This window comes from Lichenostomus cassidix, chromosome 7, assembly GCF_008360975.1.
Source record: "Lichenostomus cassidix isolate B80296 chromosome 7, HeHo_3.0, whole genome shotgun sequence".
NCBI lineage: Eukaryota > Metazoa > Chordata > Aves > Passeriformes > Meliphagidae > Lichenostomus > Lichenostomus cassidix.
This window is the reverse complement of record NC_139488.1, coordinates 13,871,131-13,885,537: the sequence shown is the minus strand read 5'-3', so window position 1 is coordinate 13,885,537 and position 14,407 is coordinate 13,871,131. Positions and strand designations below refer to the sequence as shown.

The window sequence follows — 14,407 nt, the reverse complement described above, 5'->3', positions numbered from 1 at the left end:
AGTAAAATTCAAAGGCTATCAACTTAATTAATTTTCCACTCTTGCTCTTCAGAACAAAATATTAAGGACAAAAATAGAAAAGTAATATAAACTTGGAACTACAAACTGAAGTTTATTTTTAGCCAGACTATGTTGAGGGAGGAAAGAATTGTGTCCTTATTTCAGCTGCAAATCTAGAATTTTTTTCAATATTGAAGGGCACATCTTGGAGAACAAGTATGTTACAGGTTTAATTTAAACATAACCAATGGGCAATTTATCCATATATGTGAGTGTAAGGATGCTTCTGTTCAAAGTAAGAATATTTCTAGCACTGAGCTTTTTTGTTAGATATGATAGTGTTATGCTATTTTTTTTTAAGAGCAGCTAAAGCAAACTCCTCAACTGAGGATACTAAAAACAAAGTATAGCCTAGTGTAAGAGAAAAGTAAGATGTTTTGTACTAGGTTAAGTATCAGATGTACTATTTTTCACTCAGTAATGGATCAGTCATGGATTTTCCTTTGATAGGCTGAAAATATCTTAGGGGAGAGAAGTATATCCTGTTGTATGGGACCAGCAGCTAGAATGACATGCTGCACCTGCAGGAGAATACAGTTAGCCTAACCTTTAAACTTGATTTCTTTCTAGATTTCTTTTTCATATTCACTGCAGATGCCTTCAAAATACAATAGGAGAGGGCTCAAGGCAGATATTTCTAAAACTATAGTTCCAAGTTTCTCCCTCTGCACCAGGACCCTCTAAGTTTAATACTCAAAGTGAAACAAAATGTAGGCACATTGCTGTAAGTGACATGGTATTTTTATGGGTGGAAGAAGTAGAAGAATTTTTTGAGTCAGTAGTATCAGAACTAAACTGACCAAACAGGGGTGAGGGGGTTTCAAGTCCATGTTCTGCATGTTCTGAATATTTTTGAAATTCCTCTTGACATATCAGCTCCAAAACAGATTTGTTTCAAACATTATGGAGCTATCTCCTTACTTTTCCACAGTTTTTGATGGTGTGAGTGGTCCCATTAGCTCTACAGAATTTGAGAAAGCAATTTGTAAAATCAGAAATTACCAAGCTACTACGTGGTGTTATTAGTAAGAAACAGTTCAGACCAATGAACAGCAAACTCCAGATGTGACTCTTAGGAGAACACTTCACTTACCTTGTCTGAATATGAAAATTGTTCGTGGTCCCAGTATGTTCATAATCATGGACAGCAGCTGCAAAGATCATTGCTAAAATTTCCAGTTCTGTGAGCCAGTGCTGGTAAATGAAAAACAAATCATAGTCACATTTTTGATAATAGCCTAACTCAGATTAAACCCTACAGTACTGAAAATGTTTTGCTTTACCTTCAACTTAAATAAACTTTCCTCTTGTCTTACTCCAGATAACTATATATCCATAACACTTCAGTATCATAGGGTGAAATAAATCCTTGTACTTATGATTTCTCTGAGGCCAAGTTAACATCCTTATGTTCACTAGCAAAGTAAATACTGGCAGCCAAAAATATAAGAAGTTATCAAAAGAATTATACAGTTTACTTTACAACTTCTTTAAGTATCTAATCTCTTAGCCCACACACAGCACTTGCCAAATTATGGTATATTAATCTAAAAAAACTCAATATGAAGTTTAGGTTATTTGTCTTTTAGTAAACTATATATACAGTTAATAATAAATTGAAGGTACAAAATTAGCATTAACTATATTTTACTAGTGTACATAGCACTAAAATTAGGCCCATGGGAGATTTTTCTGTTCTAAATTTTATCATACTTTGTAATGACGAAAAGAAGAAAAAAAAGGTGCATAAGGCTAGTATACAGTTACACAGAACAAAAGGTAATGTAGGTCATGTACACAAAATAATGCAGACCCTGGAGTTTGGAGCCCATTTATAACTCTTGCTAAATGAGGCTGTTCTGTATTGCTCAGTTTGTAAAATAATCTCTGTTATCTTCTTTCAAGTTCTATTTCTTGAATGACGAAAAGTCCTTGAGGAGAAAATTTACTCCATCTAAAGATGGGGGCAGAAAAATCATATGCTAATTAACCCCCACAGTCATAGGACTGATTAAGTCAAATGCCAGTCAAGCATTTCCACACATATTTCAGATGTTTTTGGTGTATAAGTAAGCTTCTGTACTAAAGGATCAAAAAATGATCTCAACTTCATGCACCCGAATATTCACGTATACGTGCATGAACGGGTATGAGAAGTATAAGCAGCCAGATGTAGTAAAAATTGCCAATAGTAGTTCTTCTTTTAAAGAAGAAGGAAGGAAAGAGTCAAGATCCATAAGCAATGTGAGAATAATTAAATAGGTCATTCAGTGAGAAAATAAGGCTTCTGAGGAACAAGTACTGGCTGTTGGTGAAGCAGTATAGGTTTAGAAAGGTCACAGACAAAGGAATGAGAATGTACTGTAAGCAGTTCTAAAAATGGAAACAATGACCTTCATCATATTGTGTGTCACAAGAAACCAGGCCATGACCAGTCTTGGCTTTCACAGTGCTTTCAACACACCAAATAGAATAGAAACACAGAAATTATTAGTAACAAAAGCTGAACATCAACTTTTCTTTAAGATGTCTTTTCAAAGGTCAGCTTTTCTAGCAAACAAAATAGTTGCTAGACAATGCACTCATAAGCAGAAGAACATTCCTTACAAACAATATCTATGGGCTACACAGATACTTCATACATTAATACAGAAGAGCAAGGATTCTACACACACTAGCTGTACGGTCAAAATTGAGATGAGTAAACAGATCAGAGAGCCAGAGAACTACTTTAGCTAAAAGAATACCTCAGTAGAAAAAAGTTCTTAGGGAGACAGTTAATAAGTGTGTTCCTGAAAGGGAGAGGGGAAAATGGGTATCTGGGGTCTGCAAGACTGAGAAGAGCTGAAACCTGCATCCCTCCTGAAAGATACTATGTCATGCAGGTGTAATAGCTAATATAAATTATATCTTATATTGAAGTATTATGTATTGCTTATATGTAAATACATTTCAATTAATCATGAGTTCTGTTTGAAACCTGTTTTTTCTTGCAATGATGGATTAAAAACTGAGTAAGAAATGAAGTCTCACAATGCACTTATTGGCAGTAAAGACATTTTTTCCTTTACTTTGAGCATTACAGGTACGTGGGAGGAGAAAAGGGATGGTGGGAAGATGATCGATGACTCAAAAGTTCTTCACAAGATGTATTCCCTGGGACTTGGATTCTTAAACCTTTACAAAGATGAAAACTTCATAAACGCAAGCTTGAGTTATACATTTCAGTTGCATCATCTGGAATTTAGTCTCTTGGGAAGGTTAATAGACTGCATGCCATCTGTGATATCTAACATTCTAATACTGATCTGAGGTTGCTGGATCGTGGTTCCTAAGACAGACAGCAAATTTTGAAAAATATAATGATTATTTTCTTTCTTTAACAGCAGCTCTGAATATGTGTTATTCTTCATCAGAATCTCTCTAAGGGCTTGTGGAGAAGTATAAGCTCTGATTAGTCAATTTTTTTTGGCAAATGTGGAAATACAGCTGTTCTCCAGCTTCCTGTAAAAGGCACAAATATATGACCTCAACAAAAGGAATCATGCAGAAGCTAAACCCCAGCTTTTGGAAACATTTTCTTCAGTATGTCTTTCAGAAATAAACAAGGAAGATAGAAACTCTTTGCAAGATTTGGAGTCAGTCTCAGGTCCTCAAGAGGCAATGAAAGCACAAAAACTTCAAATTGCAAACCAATCTGCAAAAAAACACCACATAGGAATTTGATCTAGAATTGCATCAGATTTACTTTAATCCAGGTATTTATTAGAAATACAGCAGAGTTTAAAAAAGCATTACAATGGACATGCTCTGAAAACTATTTGCTTGAGAAGCAAACACTAAATTGTTATCTACTAGGGTACTGGAGAGTTAACCAGGCAACACGGGGAAAAAATGCATCAAGTGAAATAGTACATTTTTATTATACTGATGCTTTCTCAAATTGCAAGTGACATTTGGGAGAGAAATACTTTGCAAGCTGCAGAATAACTAGGCCTCTTTCAAACACTGATTTCCATAAATGTTCCTTCTGCCTGGCAAGTACATCTGTTTGAAGGCACTCTTGACTAAGTGTTGTCCTAGTTAGATATCTTTCCAAGAACTTTCCAGTATCATAGAACCATAGAATCATTGAATGGTTAGGGTTAGAAGGGAGCTTAAAGATTATCTAGCTCCAATCCTCCCTGCCATGGGCAGGGCAATATCACAATTCAATATCATAATTTGGCAATCAAAATGAGAATTAAACCTGGACTAGTTTTAGAGAAATATTTTGTAGCAGTGTTGCAATGTGAATGAGGTTTTGCAGCAGTAGAGTCTAAACATTTTTGAAAATAGTCGTCCAAATCACATCAAAGGCAGTTAGAAGGTTAAGATACTAATACTGTAAAACTCATTTTGGAAAGACCTTTCTCATATTCATGAGCACCTAGCGAAATAGCAGATATTCAAATATGACACAGATTCCTTCATTCAGTGTTCAGAGGTACACAAAGTGTTTTTCAAAATGGTTTAATCAATGGCTAAACATCCCAAAATTACTAGGATAGCTCTGGAAATTGGAACCTTGTCCTGGCATCACAAAGAAAATCTGAACACTATTGTCTTTTTTGAAGGGCAGAGGGGCACAGATACAATGGGCCAGAGGGATGTTTATAATAAAACAAAAGAATTTGCCTCCTGTTATGTTCCTGATCCAGGTGTATACCTGCAACAAAGACATGGCTCACATCACTTAACTCTTGCAGTTAATCTTACAGTAGAAGATAAGGCAGGATAGGAACCATGACCTAATATGTTCAAGAATTTTCTTGTACTAAAATATTATTTTGATAGGTGAATATTGTATACAAAAACATTGCTTTGGACTCCTCTTGGCAAGAGCTGTCTAGCCTCTCCTTCAGTCTGATATGGAAGTACTTGCTCAAGAAAACATCTCAATGTGAAAAGGAACCTTGGCTGGTGAAGACTCCGGGCTGCACTTAGAAAGAAGTATTGGAGTTAAAATATAGCTATAAAAGCTTGATATTTAGAAGCAAATACTTCCTTCAAAGAGTTGAATAAAAATGTGCTATGCCTGGGAACCTCCCCTTGCCCAACATGAAGCCAAAAGCATTCTAGGTGAGAAAAGACTTAACATAACTGATTGACTGTCATTTATTGTGTATATATAGGAGCAAAACCATCCAGAGTCAGCTCTAAATTTTTCTTTTCCAAAGTCTTCTGGAATTGTTTCATAGCTCTGCAAACAGAAATCAGACACTATTTCTTCCCAGCTGGTTTGTTTGTTGTTTGGTTTTTGGTTTGTTGGGTTTTTTTTAAATGACTGTATAAACAGAGAAGACAAATCATCAAAAAGCCATTGACAGCAACATCCATTTTCTTTCAGTCAGTATTTACTTTTGCTTAGCAAGCTGATAGTGAGGAGACTTGCACTGCTGTTATTAAATTTAAGATAATGGTTTAGAAATAAAAATGCTTGCACAGACTCATTTCAGTTCCCAAATAAATAATAAAAACTACTGTGATGTTGCAAGGCAAATGCAATAGCCAGCCTACAACAGGCACATAGAGTGTCCTAAAGAAGGTTAAAAACTAAAAGAAAAAGCAGTTTCAGAGTTCAAGGCCAGGCAGGATGGGGCTTTGAGCAGCCTGGTCTAGTGGAAGGTGTCGTTGCCCATGGCAGGGGGGTTGGAACTAAGTTGTCTTTAAGGTGCCTTCCAACCCAACCCATTCCATGATGATATCATTTTAAGCCTGCACTGATTCAGTACATCTTTCAACAGCCAGGACCTCTGCAGATACTAAAGCTTCCTTCCCTGATCACACCTCCCATGCTCTGATGTGAAAGGAAAAAAATTCTCACCTGCCCACTCCTGCAAATCTATCTCATTTAATATGATATAAAATACCTAAATGCAGGCGATGAAAAGCAAAAAAGATTTAAGGATGATTTTTTCCTTCCTCTTTCCCTCTGCAGTGAGAGAAGTTCAGCCTGGAAGAACTATTAAAACGAAATAAAGTTCACAGCCTGAATAGTAGTTTTGAATCTCTCTCTGCAAAATTTTCAACTGAGCTTTTTCCTTTAGAAAAGACACATGTGCACATTTATTCAAAACAGCAGAGTCTGAGAAAAAAAGTAAATTGAACTTCACAATACTTCTTACCATTATGCCAGTGTGAATCATTATGTAATGCACAGTTTGAGTAACGTCAGCTGCATGGATCAAATTGTGATAGGGATTTTTGTATTTGCTGTAACCAACTTCAAGAGCTTCAGCAAAAGAAATAAGATTGGGAACAGGGATCTACAGAGAAGGAAACATTAAAATAATTGTCGTTTTCCTGCAACAGCTGCAAAGTCAAGCATGCAATAAATGAAGCACAAATAATATACCATAGACTCTAATGAACAAATAATAAAAGGAAAATTTGAAGTGTAAAGGTCTAATATCATACATGCACCAAGGAGTCTCCACACAGTAGATGTCATATCCCTCTACATACACCATGCACAACAGACTGCAGACCTATCAACCAAATGGTTTTCAAGACATGTCTGTCTGCACCAGGAATGCATAGATTGCACACATAATACAGGTATGGCAGACAGGAGTCTAACAATAGGATTATCTCCTCTTCTTCACCAGTTTTACCTTGCTTGAAACAAGGTTTGCTTTAATCTCATAGTATGACTTTGCTTCCTCCAGGCAATGTGTGAAGTACAGGTACTATCTAGCCCCACTTATTTTTGCATTGGACTGGTTTCAGCAGGGATAGAGTTAATTTTTTTCATGGTAGCTGGTATGGGTCAGTGTTTTGGATTTGTGCTGTAAACAGAGCTGATAACTCCAGGATGTTTTAGTTACTGCTGAGCAGAGATTACACAGAGTCAAGGCCTTCTCTGCTCCTCATCCCACCCACCACTGAGAGGGCTGAGGGCACAAGAAGCTGGGAAGGGGCACAGGCAGGACAGCTGGCCCTGCTGACCCCAGGGACAATGCCCCACATGGCCTCATGGTCAGCAACACCAGCCTGGGGACCGCCTGGGGACTGCTCAGCTGCTGCTGAGCAACCATTTTCATTTGCATCATTTTTTCTTGGGTTTTATTTCTCTCTTAGATATTTTAATTTTCATTAATTTTCTATATTATCAGTATCACCATCATTATTAAACTGTACATATCTCAACCCACAAGTTTTCTCACTTTTACGCCTCCAATTCTCTTCCCCCCATCCTGCTGGGGAGAGGAGTGAGCAAGTGACTGTGTGGTGCTTATTTGCTGCCTGGGGATAAACCACGCCACCCATTTAATGAAATTACATTTCCCTTAATAAGTTTTTCTTTATTTAAAAAGCCTGCAAAGTAAACAAAGGGACTGAGAACGGGCTTAAGCCCTCTCTGCCAGTAGCATTTTGTACTTCATCTTTGTGTTATAATGGTAGCCCTGGTGTGGTTCTGACTTCAAGCACAAAAAGCCTGTTGCAAAAAGCTGGGTTACCAGCTTAAAATTAAAATATTCAAAAAACTTCAGGGTGAGACAGCTTCTTCAAAAGAAACATGGCATTTTTCCAGCGAAGAGATTTTGAAACTATAAGAAAACTTTCATTTGATACTATTATAATGATCCATTTTTTATCTCAGCCTTTCAAAGCTGGCTATAAGGACTCCATATTTTATCTCAAAACCCTAAAAACACCTTGGAAAAGCAATTTTTCTCTTTATATTCCCCCCAGGTCCTTTAGGAGAGGAAGATTCAGCTGAAGCCCCTGCACAGTGGTGGTCAACATATTATGATTTAGACCATGAAAAAAAGTATTTAGGACCAACTAAAGTTTTCTGTCTTATTAGTAATCTTTGGTCCATAAAGCTGGCACACTGATTCAGACCTGCTGAGTAAATAGGCTGTATACATAATCAATTTGTGTAACACAAATCACATGACAAGGGTCTATATAGCTTTCCACTTTTTAGGCTGCAGAAAAATTTGCATGGTCCGGGTGAAGTTTCATTTGGTAGAACTATTGGCATACTACAGTATTTCATTTTCCATATTCTTTGAACTTGTACAATGCATTGTACAATAATTTTTTTTTAAAAATCAATGCTGGATTTCTTGTATTTTAAATTTAAAACACGTATTTTTTCATACATATTTTTATTTGCGCTTAGTTCCTGACCTTGAAACGGCTCAAAAGGTCGTATCGGGTTAACAGCTCATACATCATAAATTTCAGACTGTGCTCTCCACTTGCTTCATTCAGGGCAAATACGTCAAAAGACCATTTATCAACATCCTGTAGATGAGGGGAAAATAAAAAACAAAAAACACCTATTACATTTCCATCCATTTAGGTAGATTTCCAGTTAATCACTGGAAAGGATACTTTGGAGTTCTGGGAGGGAAGAGGGAGAGTTTGGTGATTTTATTGTGCAACTCTTTCAAACTCCTAATGAAGATAAGACATTAATGGCTACTTTTAATGATTAAAACAATTGTGTCAGTTATTAATAAACTACTTGCAGCATGACAGAGGCAACTTGGCATGCTTTGATAAGGCCTTAATCTTTCAAGTTTAACTTTCTCAGTACAAATTGTCTGCAGAACCTTATGGAGCTAATCTGAATATCACCTTTCAAATAGGCAATGCAATGTCATCAACACTGATGTCATAAACCATCAAGCAATTTGAGAATAGTACAACAGTTTTTAATTGCATACATAGACACAGGAACTCAGCTTACTATAAAAGATCATCTTTTGGCTGAACTAGAATAATAGCTTAAATTCACAACAAACGCTGTACTTATTCCATAAGCTTCAGCTTCTTTTGTTAGCTCTATCCCAACACAATCTCCTTTTTCTTTCCTAAAAAGGAAGCAAATGCTGCTGTCTGAGACACTGATTACGATACCACTGGGAGCTGATAAAACTGTCTCACATTTCTATAAGAATTTCTATACAAATTTCATTCTATTGCTCTAATAGGATTTAAATTAAATCAGAATTAATCAGAATCATATGTTATTTTTGGATTTTTAACTATTATTTTCTCTGTTCTGTGTGCTCAGTTCTGTAGTACTAACTATGGCCAGGGTATGTTCAGTAGAAAAACATTCATTTGACCATAAAAGTCACTAAACATTAGTGCAAATACATTCAAATTCCACAATGATTAAACTTATTTCACCTTGAATGTGACTATCACTTCTGCTGGGTAAGCCAAACCAACCATGCTTGAAGTTTTTCGGTACATCCTAAAAGAACAAATAAAATATTAAGAAATAGCACTCCTTTAAAAACATACTGGAATAATTTCTCTTTTTTAATACAATTTCACAGTTTGTGAGACAACATGAATCTATTTAAGGCCCTGACCCCAAAGATTTATGTAATCTTTTACAAAGTTATGAGAAAAGCCCCTTTGCAGGTATCTTACTCTTTAATGTTAGAACAGTCTTTGGTACAATTTAGTGTAGAAGTTACAAAGCCATTGAATACATCCCAAGAATTTTCCAAGGCTTAGGAGCTTCTACAAATTTAGAGGTTTCATCTGGAATTCTGTATGGAGAAATAGAGTCCCTGCAGAAATTGAAGCATAAATTCAGGCTCAAAGCTTTGCTTTAGGTTCATCCCACCATTTAAAGGATCTTCAGCGGCAGACACTGGTTACACTCAGTACTTGCTGCAATAAGAAAACAAAGATCTCACCTTTCTACAAAAATCCCAGCCTGTACAGCGTGCACAATGCTTCGGAATTTGGGCTTTTCTTCAGGCCTCCTCTTCACTATTCCCATTTCTCTTGTGAATGTAGAAGCTAACCAGTCCCGCACTTCCAGCGGGACCGAATCCGACTGGATGTCAGAGAGTTCATCTTCAGTGTCCAAAAGTTTCCTACAAAAAAATTAGTAAAAGGTAACCAACAAGACCTCAGACCTAACAAGGGGATGACTGACAGGTGAACAGCTAACAAAAATTGATTTTAGAGGAGCTGAGGTCGACTATAGAACTGACTGAGCACATCACTAAATGTCTTCTCTGGCAGAGAGGCTGAGACCAAGGGGAAGCTGTGCACAGCAGATATCTTCTCTCTCTCCCACTGCTCATGTTCCAGAAGGTAAAAGACAATAAAATGCAAGATATTCAACTGAAGACAAGAAAAAATTTTTCTACAAAGTTGTCAGAGCCGTGCTGAGCTGTAATCAATGACCTATAGAATCCCAAAAAGACATCTAAAACAGCAGCTGACAGAAATATCAGCAGGGCTGCTGCTATAACTGAGAACACCAGTGGTCTGTCTGATTGTCCCCCAAAATGGTACAAGAAGGGTTTTGATACTTACATGCAAAAGTAAGTGATGCTACATAGCAATGCTGTGGTGAATGCAAGTCAATGAATGCCCTGTACACATGCTCATCATGGTATTCCAGCACAATAAAAGCATTAAAAAGAATTAATCCTTTATTGAAGAGAATTAATTCCTTCTTTGTGGAGATCTGTATTGCTATTGAAGGGAGGATAACAAAGTCTTAGCAGTAAAGATATTATACAAGATTGGATTGCTAGTCAGTTTTCACAGTTGTTAGCAGTTCATAAAGCTAGAAAAGTTATATATAGCTCTTTCAAAATAAAAGTATTAAAAAGAAACTTCAACAAAAGTGAATTAGAGGTCATCCATTTATTTAGAAGAAATATATAACTAAATATTCTCTTTAAACAGACCCAACACTTCCATTCCACGCTTCTATAAACCTTTTCCTTGCAGTTATTTGCCCTTATCACTCAGACTTCTGGGGTTTCCAGGAACCAAATCCCTTATTTAGTCAGATATCAAGTTTTCCTTCATTCAATTCTACAAGAAACCCCAGAGTTAGGATGGCCTGATTATATGCAAAGCATATATTCCAAAATATTTTCTTGAAACAGGCACCAATCAAATTGCAGGCATTATTTGATTACATAGAACTATTTCTCTAGGGCTGCCTTTCTGAAACATGGGTGATTAAGGAAAGCTTGAGTATGGTATAGTTCAAAAGAATCTCCACATAAATTTAGTGCTATCTGAGGGATTATAGGAAGATGCCTAATAGGAAGCATGTCAGAAGAATCTTATAAATTATTGATGAAAAGTGAGTGTAGTGTATTTGTGCTCAGTTTCAGCAGCTCATCTGGCTGACAGTATATTTTGAGATTTTTCAACTGGGGTTTAAAAAAGTTAAAATGCACCCCTCATCCTTCCCCAGTTTAGTAAAAGAACAGCAGAAACATTCTTATTTTTCAGAGGTATAGAATTATCAGACTAGGAAGGCTCTTTAACATGAAGTACAAGAAGAGCATAATGAACAAGAATTATGAAATTTTCTGACAGTGGGACAACAGCCAAATACCAGAAATTTAATTTGGAAGAGTAGGATTTGTGTAGAGGAAAGGATTTGGGTAAATTATCTCGCAAAACTGAACCAAGGCTGAGACTGGCCATAGGTCAAAGGCTATAAATTGGCCTTATTCCCTAAATTAAAAACTATGTTATAGTCCACTTAAATCCATACTAGTCTAACACTGTTATTAAATATCCCTGGAGAAAACAGTGCATTTATATTTCTGAGGAATATTTGATACGTTGTTAATATAATAAGGAAAAGCCTTATAATCCCTAAAACATATTTTTGTAACTATTCCAACTGTTACTCAAACAAGATGAAAATATTCCAGCAATGAGAGGGCCATGGGCATTAGGCTGCCTCAGAGCATGCAGCCGGGATTTTCCTCATCACCTGTGTGGCAGGAAGCAGAGCTCTACATCAGCTGCTATATTCGGATGCAGATCTAAATTTGGGACCAAGTCCTGAGCTCTGCAGATATTTCTCTAATCTTTTCAACCATTCATCTGTAAAGTAGGAGGACTATTCAGTCTGTTAATGACAGTAGCAGGAGTTACTTCATGAAGACAGAACAGAGAAAATAGTATCTGAAATTGGTGTTCATTTGATCCGTAATTTCCATGAGGCCTCTGCTCTCTGATGAGACATGGCTGAACAACATGCCAGGGTGGAGAGAGAGTTTCAGTGGTTCTGCTTCTAACCTAAATGACTTAAGTAACTAGGAAAGCAAGTGCAACACAGGATTCATTTGGAAGCACAAAATCTTACAGATCCCTCCATGAGTAAGACTGATACCTCCTCAAAGAGAATTCATTTCTTTCAGGTGCCTGACTGAAACAACATTTAAGGAGAGGAAACAAAGGCTAGTCACTCATCTCACTCCAACCCATTCGGTCATTGTATGCCTTTAAAAAAAAATAGGTTGAAGATCAAATAAAATCAAAAGACAAGTTCAAAACAAAGGCACACAGTTAAACCACTGAACTTCCTGTGAAATATTACAAGGATTTTTGCAAGATTTCGCAACATAAATTGTAATTGCAAATTGCAAAATGTAATTTGCAACCTGTAATATAATTTTGTGACATTTCAAAATATGTAAACTGCCACAGAGATTCAACAACGTCATTGGAAAAATCAATGGACATGTGACTATAGCTGCCAAACACAAGGCTAGAACATCTGGCCTAGAAAATATTTGGAATGGAGGGACTACAAGACCCATAGTCTCATCCTCCAAATCAGCCAACCTAAAGATCACAGATTGTGGGCATTTTAAAGTTAGATAGTTGCTCCACAACGTTAGTCTTAAAGTAAAACTCTACTGAGATAAACTCCACTCAACTGGGAGGCATGAACTCAAATATCCCAGTTGAATTAAATAAATATATATACTAATATATGCTAGGGCACACACTTTTTCTTCCATAAAGCTAAGGAACACCCAAAACGCTAAAAAACAAAACAACAGAAAGAGCTCTAACAAAATGTGCCACACAAAATACTTCTTTTTCAACACAAAGTCAGAATTTCAGGGTTACATACAGTTATTTTGCTCATACATCATTAGCCTGTTAAGCAGATGCAATACGAGGAAGAGATATGCGTGGGAAGGAGAGGGGGAGACTTGTGTTATTTAATTCTATTCATTCCATGAGTAGAACTTTCATTGACAGTTGTGGGAATAAGCAAGACATGGGCCATGGCATTTCAGCTTAGCAATCAATTAATATTGCAGTCATAGTAACTAATAACCTGATCTTCTTGTCACAGTACTGTGTTTTTTGCCAAGAATAATCTTTCAAAATTCAAGTAGTGATAATTTCTTGCTCTCTTTTCATTTAAGCAGAATTTTAAATATAGTAATGCACTAGTCAGAAGTATATTTCTTTTCCCTTAGGAATATATTAGATGTACTATGGAGGAGAAGAAAGAAAAGAAAATGAAAAAAATTAAAATTAGATAATGGCTATGGGGGGAAAAATATCCATCACTGTTGATCAGTCAGGCTGCCTAACAAAGGTAGGGAAAGATTTCCAGAGGAGATTGAGAAGATGGTATTAGCTCTTTGCCAATTAGTGAATTAATCAAGCCCTTTAGAGTGAATTAAGGAAAGTACTCTTCTAGGTCTAGAATTCAGAAGAATTTACAGTCTAAATAGTCTGTTCACATTTTTACCAATTATTTCATTCTATTATCTATCTTCCTGAATAAGCATGAATTAATATATTCAATCAATACTTCCATCCTCTAGAGTCCATTACAATTTCCACTATCATCCACTAAAAGTTCTCATGACTCCCACTAGGGAAAAACAAATTGCAAAAATGAATGAGGGGCATTTTTAGTACATAAAGGTCTTTCTAAAGGAAATTATGAATTTACCAACATGTTGTACTCACAAAATTAGCACATACTCAGAAGAATTGTCCTCATATGAAGAATTACCAATTAATTCAATAAATAAAAAATACTTTGGAATAAGTGCAACAACAACAGAAGATAAGTAATGTATTACAACATTACAACAGAAGATAAGTAACGTAGGAAGGACCATTTTTTCTGGAAATGGTCACTTGTTGATAAGTACTGCCTAAGCAGAAATACAGAGATATATACCAAAGGCCAACAACAGTCTTAAGATTCAGCTCAGGATACTCATGATTAAAAAATATAATTTCTCAAGAATACAGCTGTGAGCCAGTGTCTTGCCTCCTTTTCTTTTTTCCTTTCCTTTCCTTTCCTCTTCCTCTTCCTCTTCCCTACAGTTGCTTTGATATGGTATTCTGGGAGTTCTCTAGGACAGGGACTAATTCAGGGCATGACTTAGAAATAACAAAATAAAGGAAAAACTTTAAAACAGAATAATTCAATAACTTTGGGAAAGGGATTCTGGGCATTTATTAAATACCCTAACTGAGCCAAGGAGCTTTAGTCAGAATTTAATAGATTTTCAGTGATTTT

At 36.3% G+C, this 14,407-nt stretch overlaps 1 protein-coding gene across 11 annotated transcripts in view; it reads right to left on the bottom strand.

Annotated features, from left to right (window-relative positions):
• The window catches only part of PDE1A (phosphodiesterase 1A), a 193,848-nt gene that overhangs the window by 29,386 nt on the left and 150,055 nt on the right, over positions 1-14,407 (bottom strand). For all 11 annotated transcript variants that reach the window (XM_085066297.1, XM_085066299.1, XM_085066296.1 and 8 more), the window contains 5 exons: positions 9,774-9,956; positions 9,253-9,319; positions 8,242-8,358; positions 6,228-6,368; positions 1,154-1,254 (listed from right to left, as the gene is read on the bottom strand). In XM_085066297.1, coding sequence (XP_084922423.1) covers positions 1,154-1,254; positions 6,228-6,368; positions 8,242-8,358; positions 9,253-9,319; positions 9,774-9,956 — 609 coding nt within the window. The remainder of the gene's footprint in view (positions 1-1,153; positions 1,255-6,227; positions 6,369-8,241; positions 8,359-9,252; positions 9,320-9,773; positions 9,957-14,407) is intronic.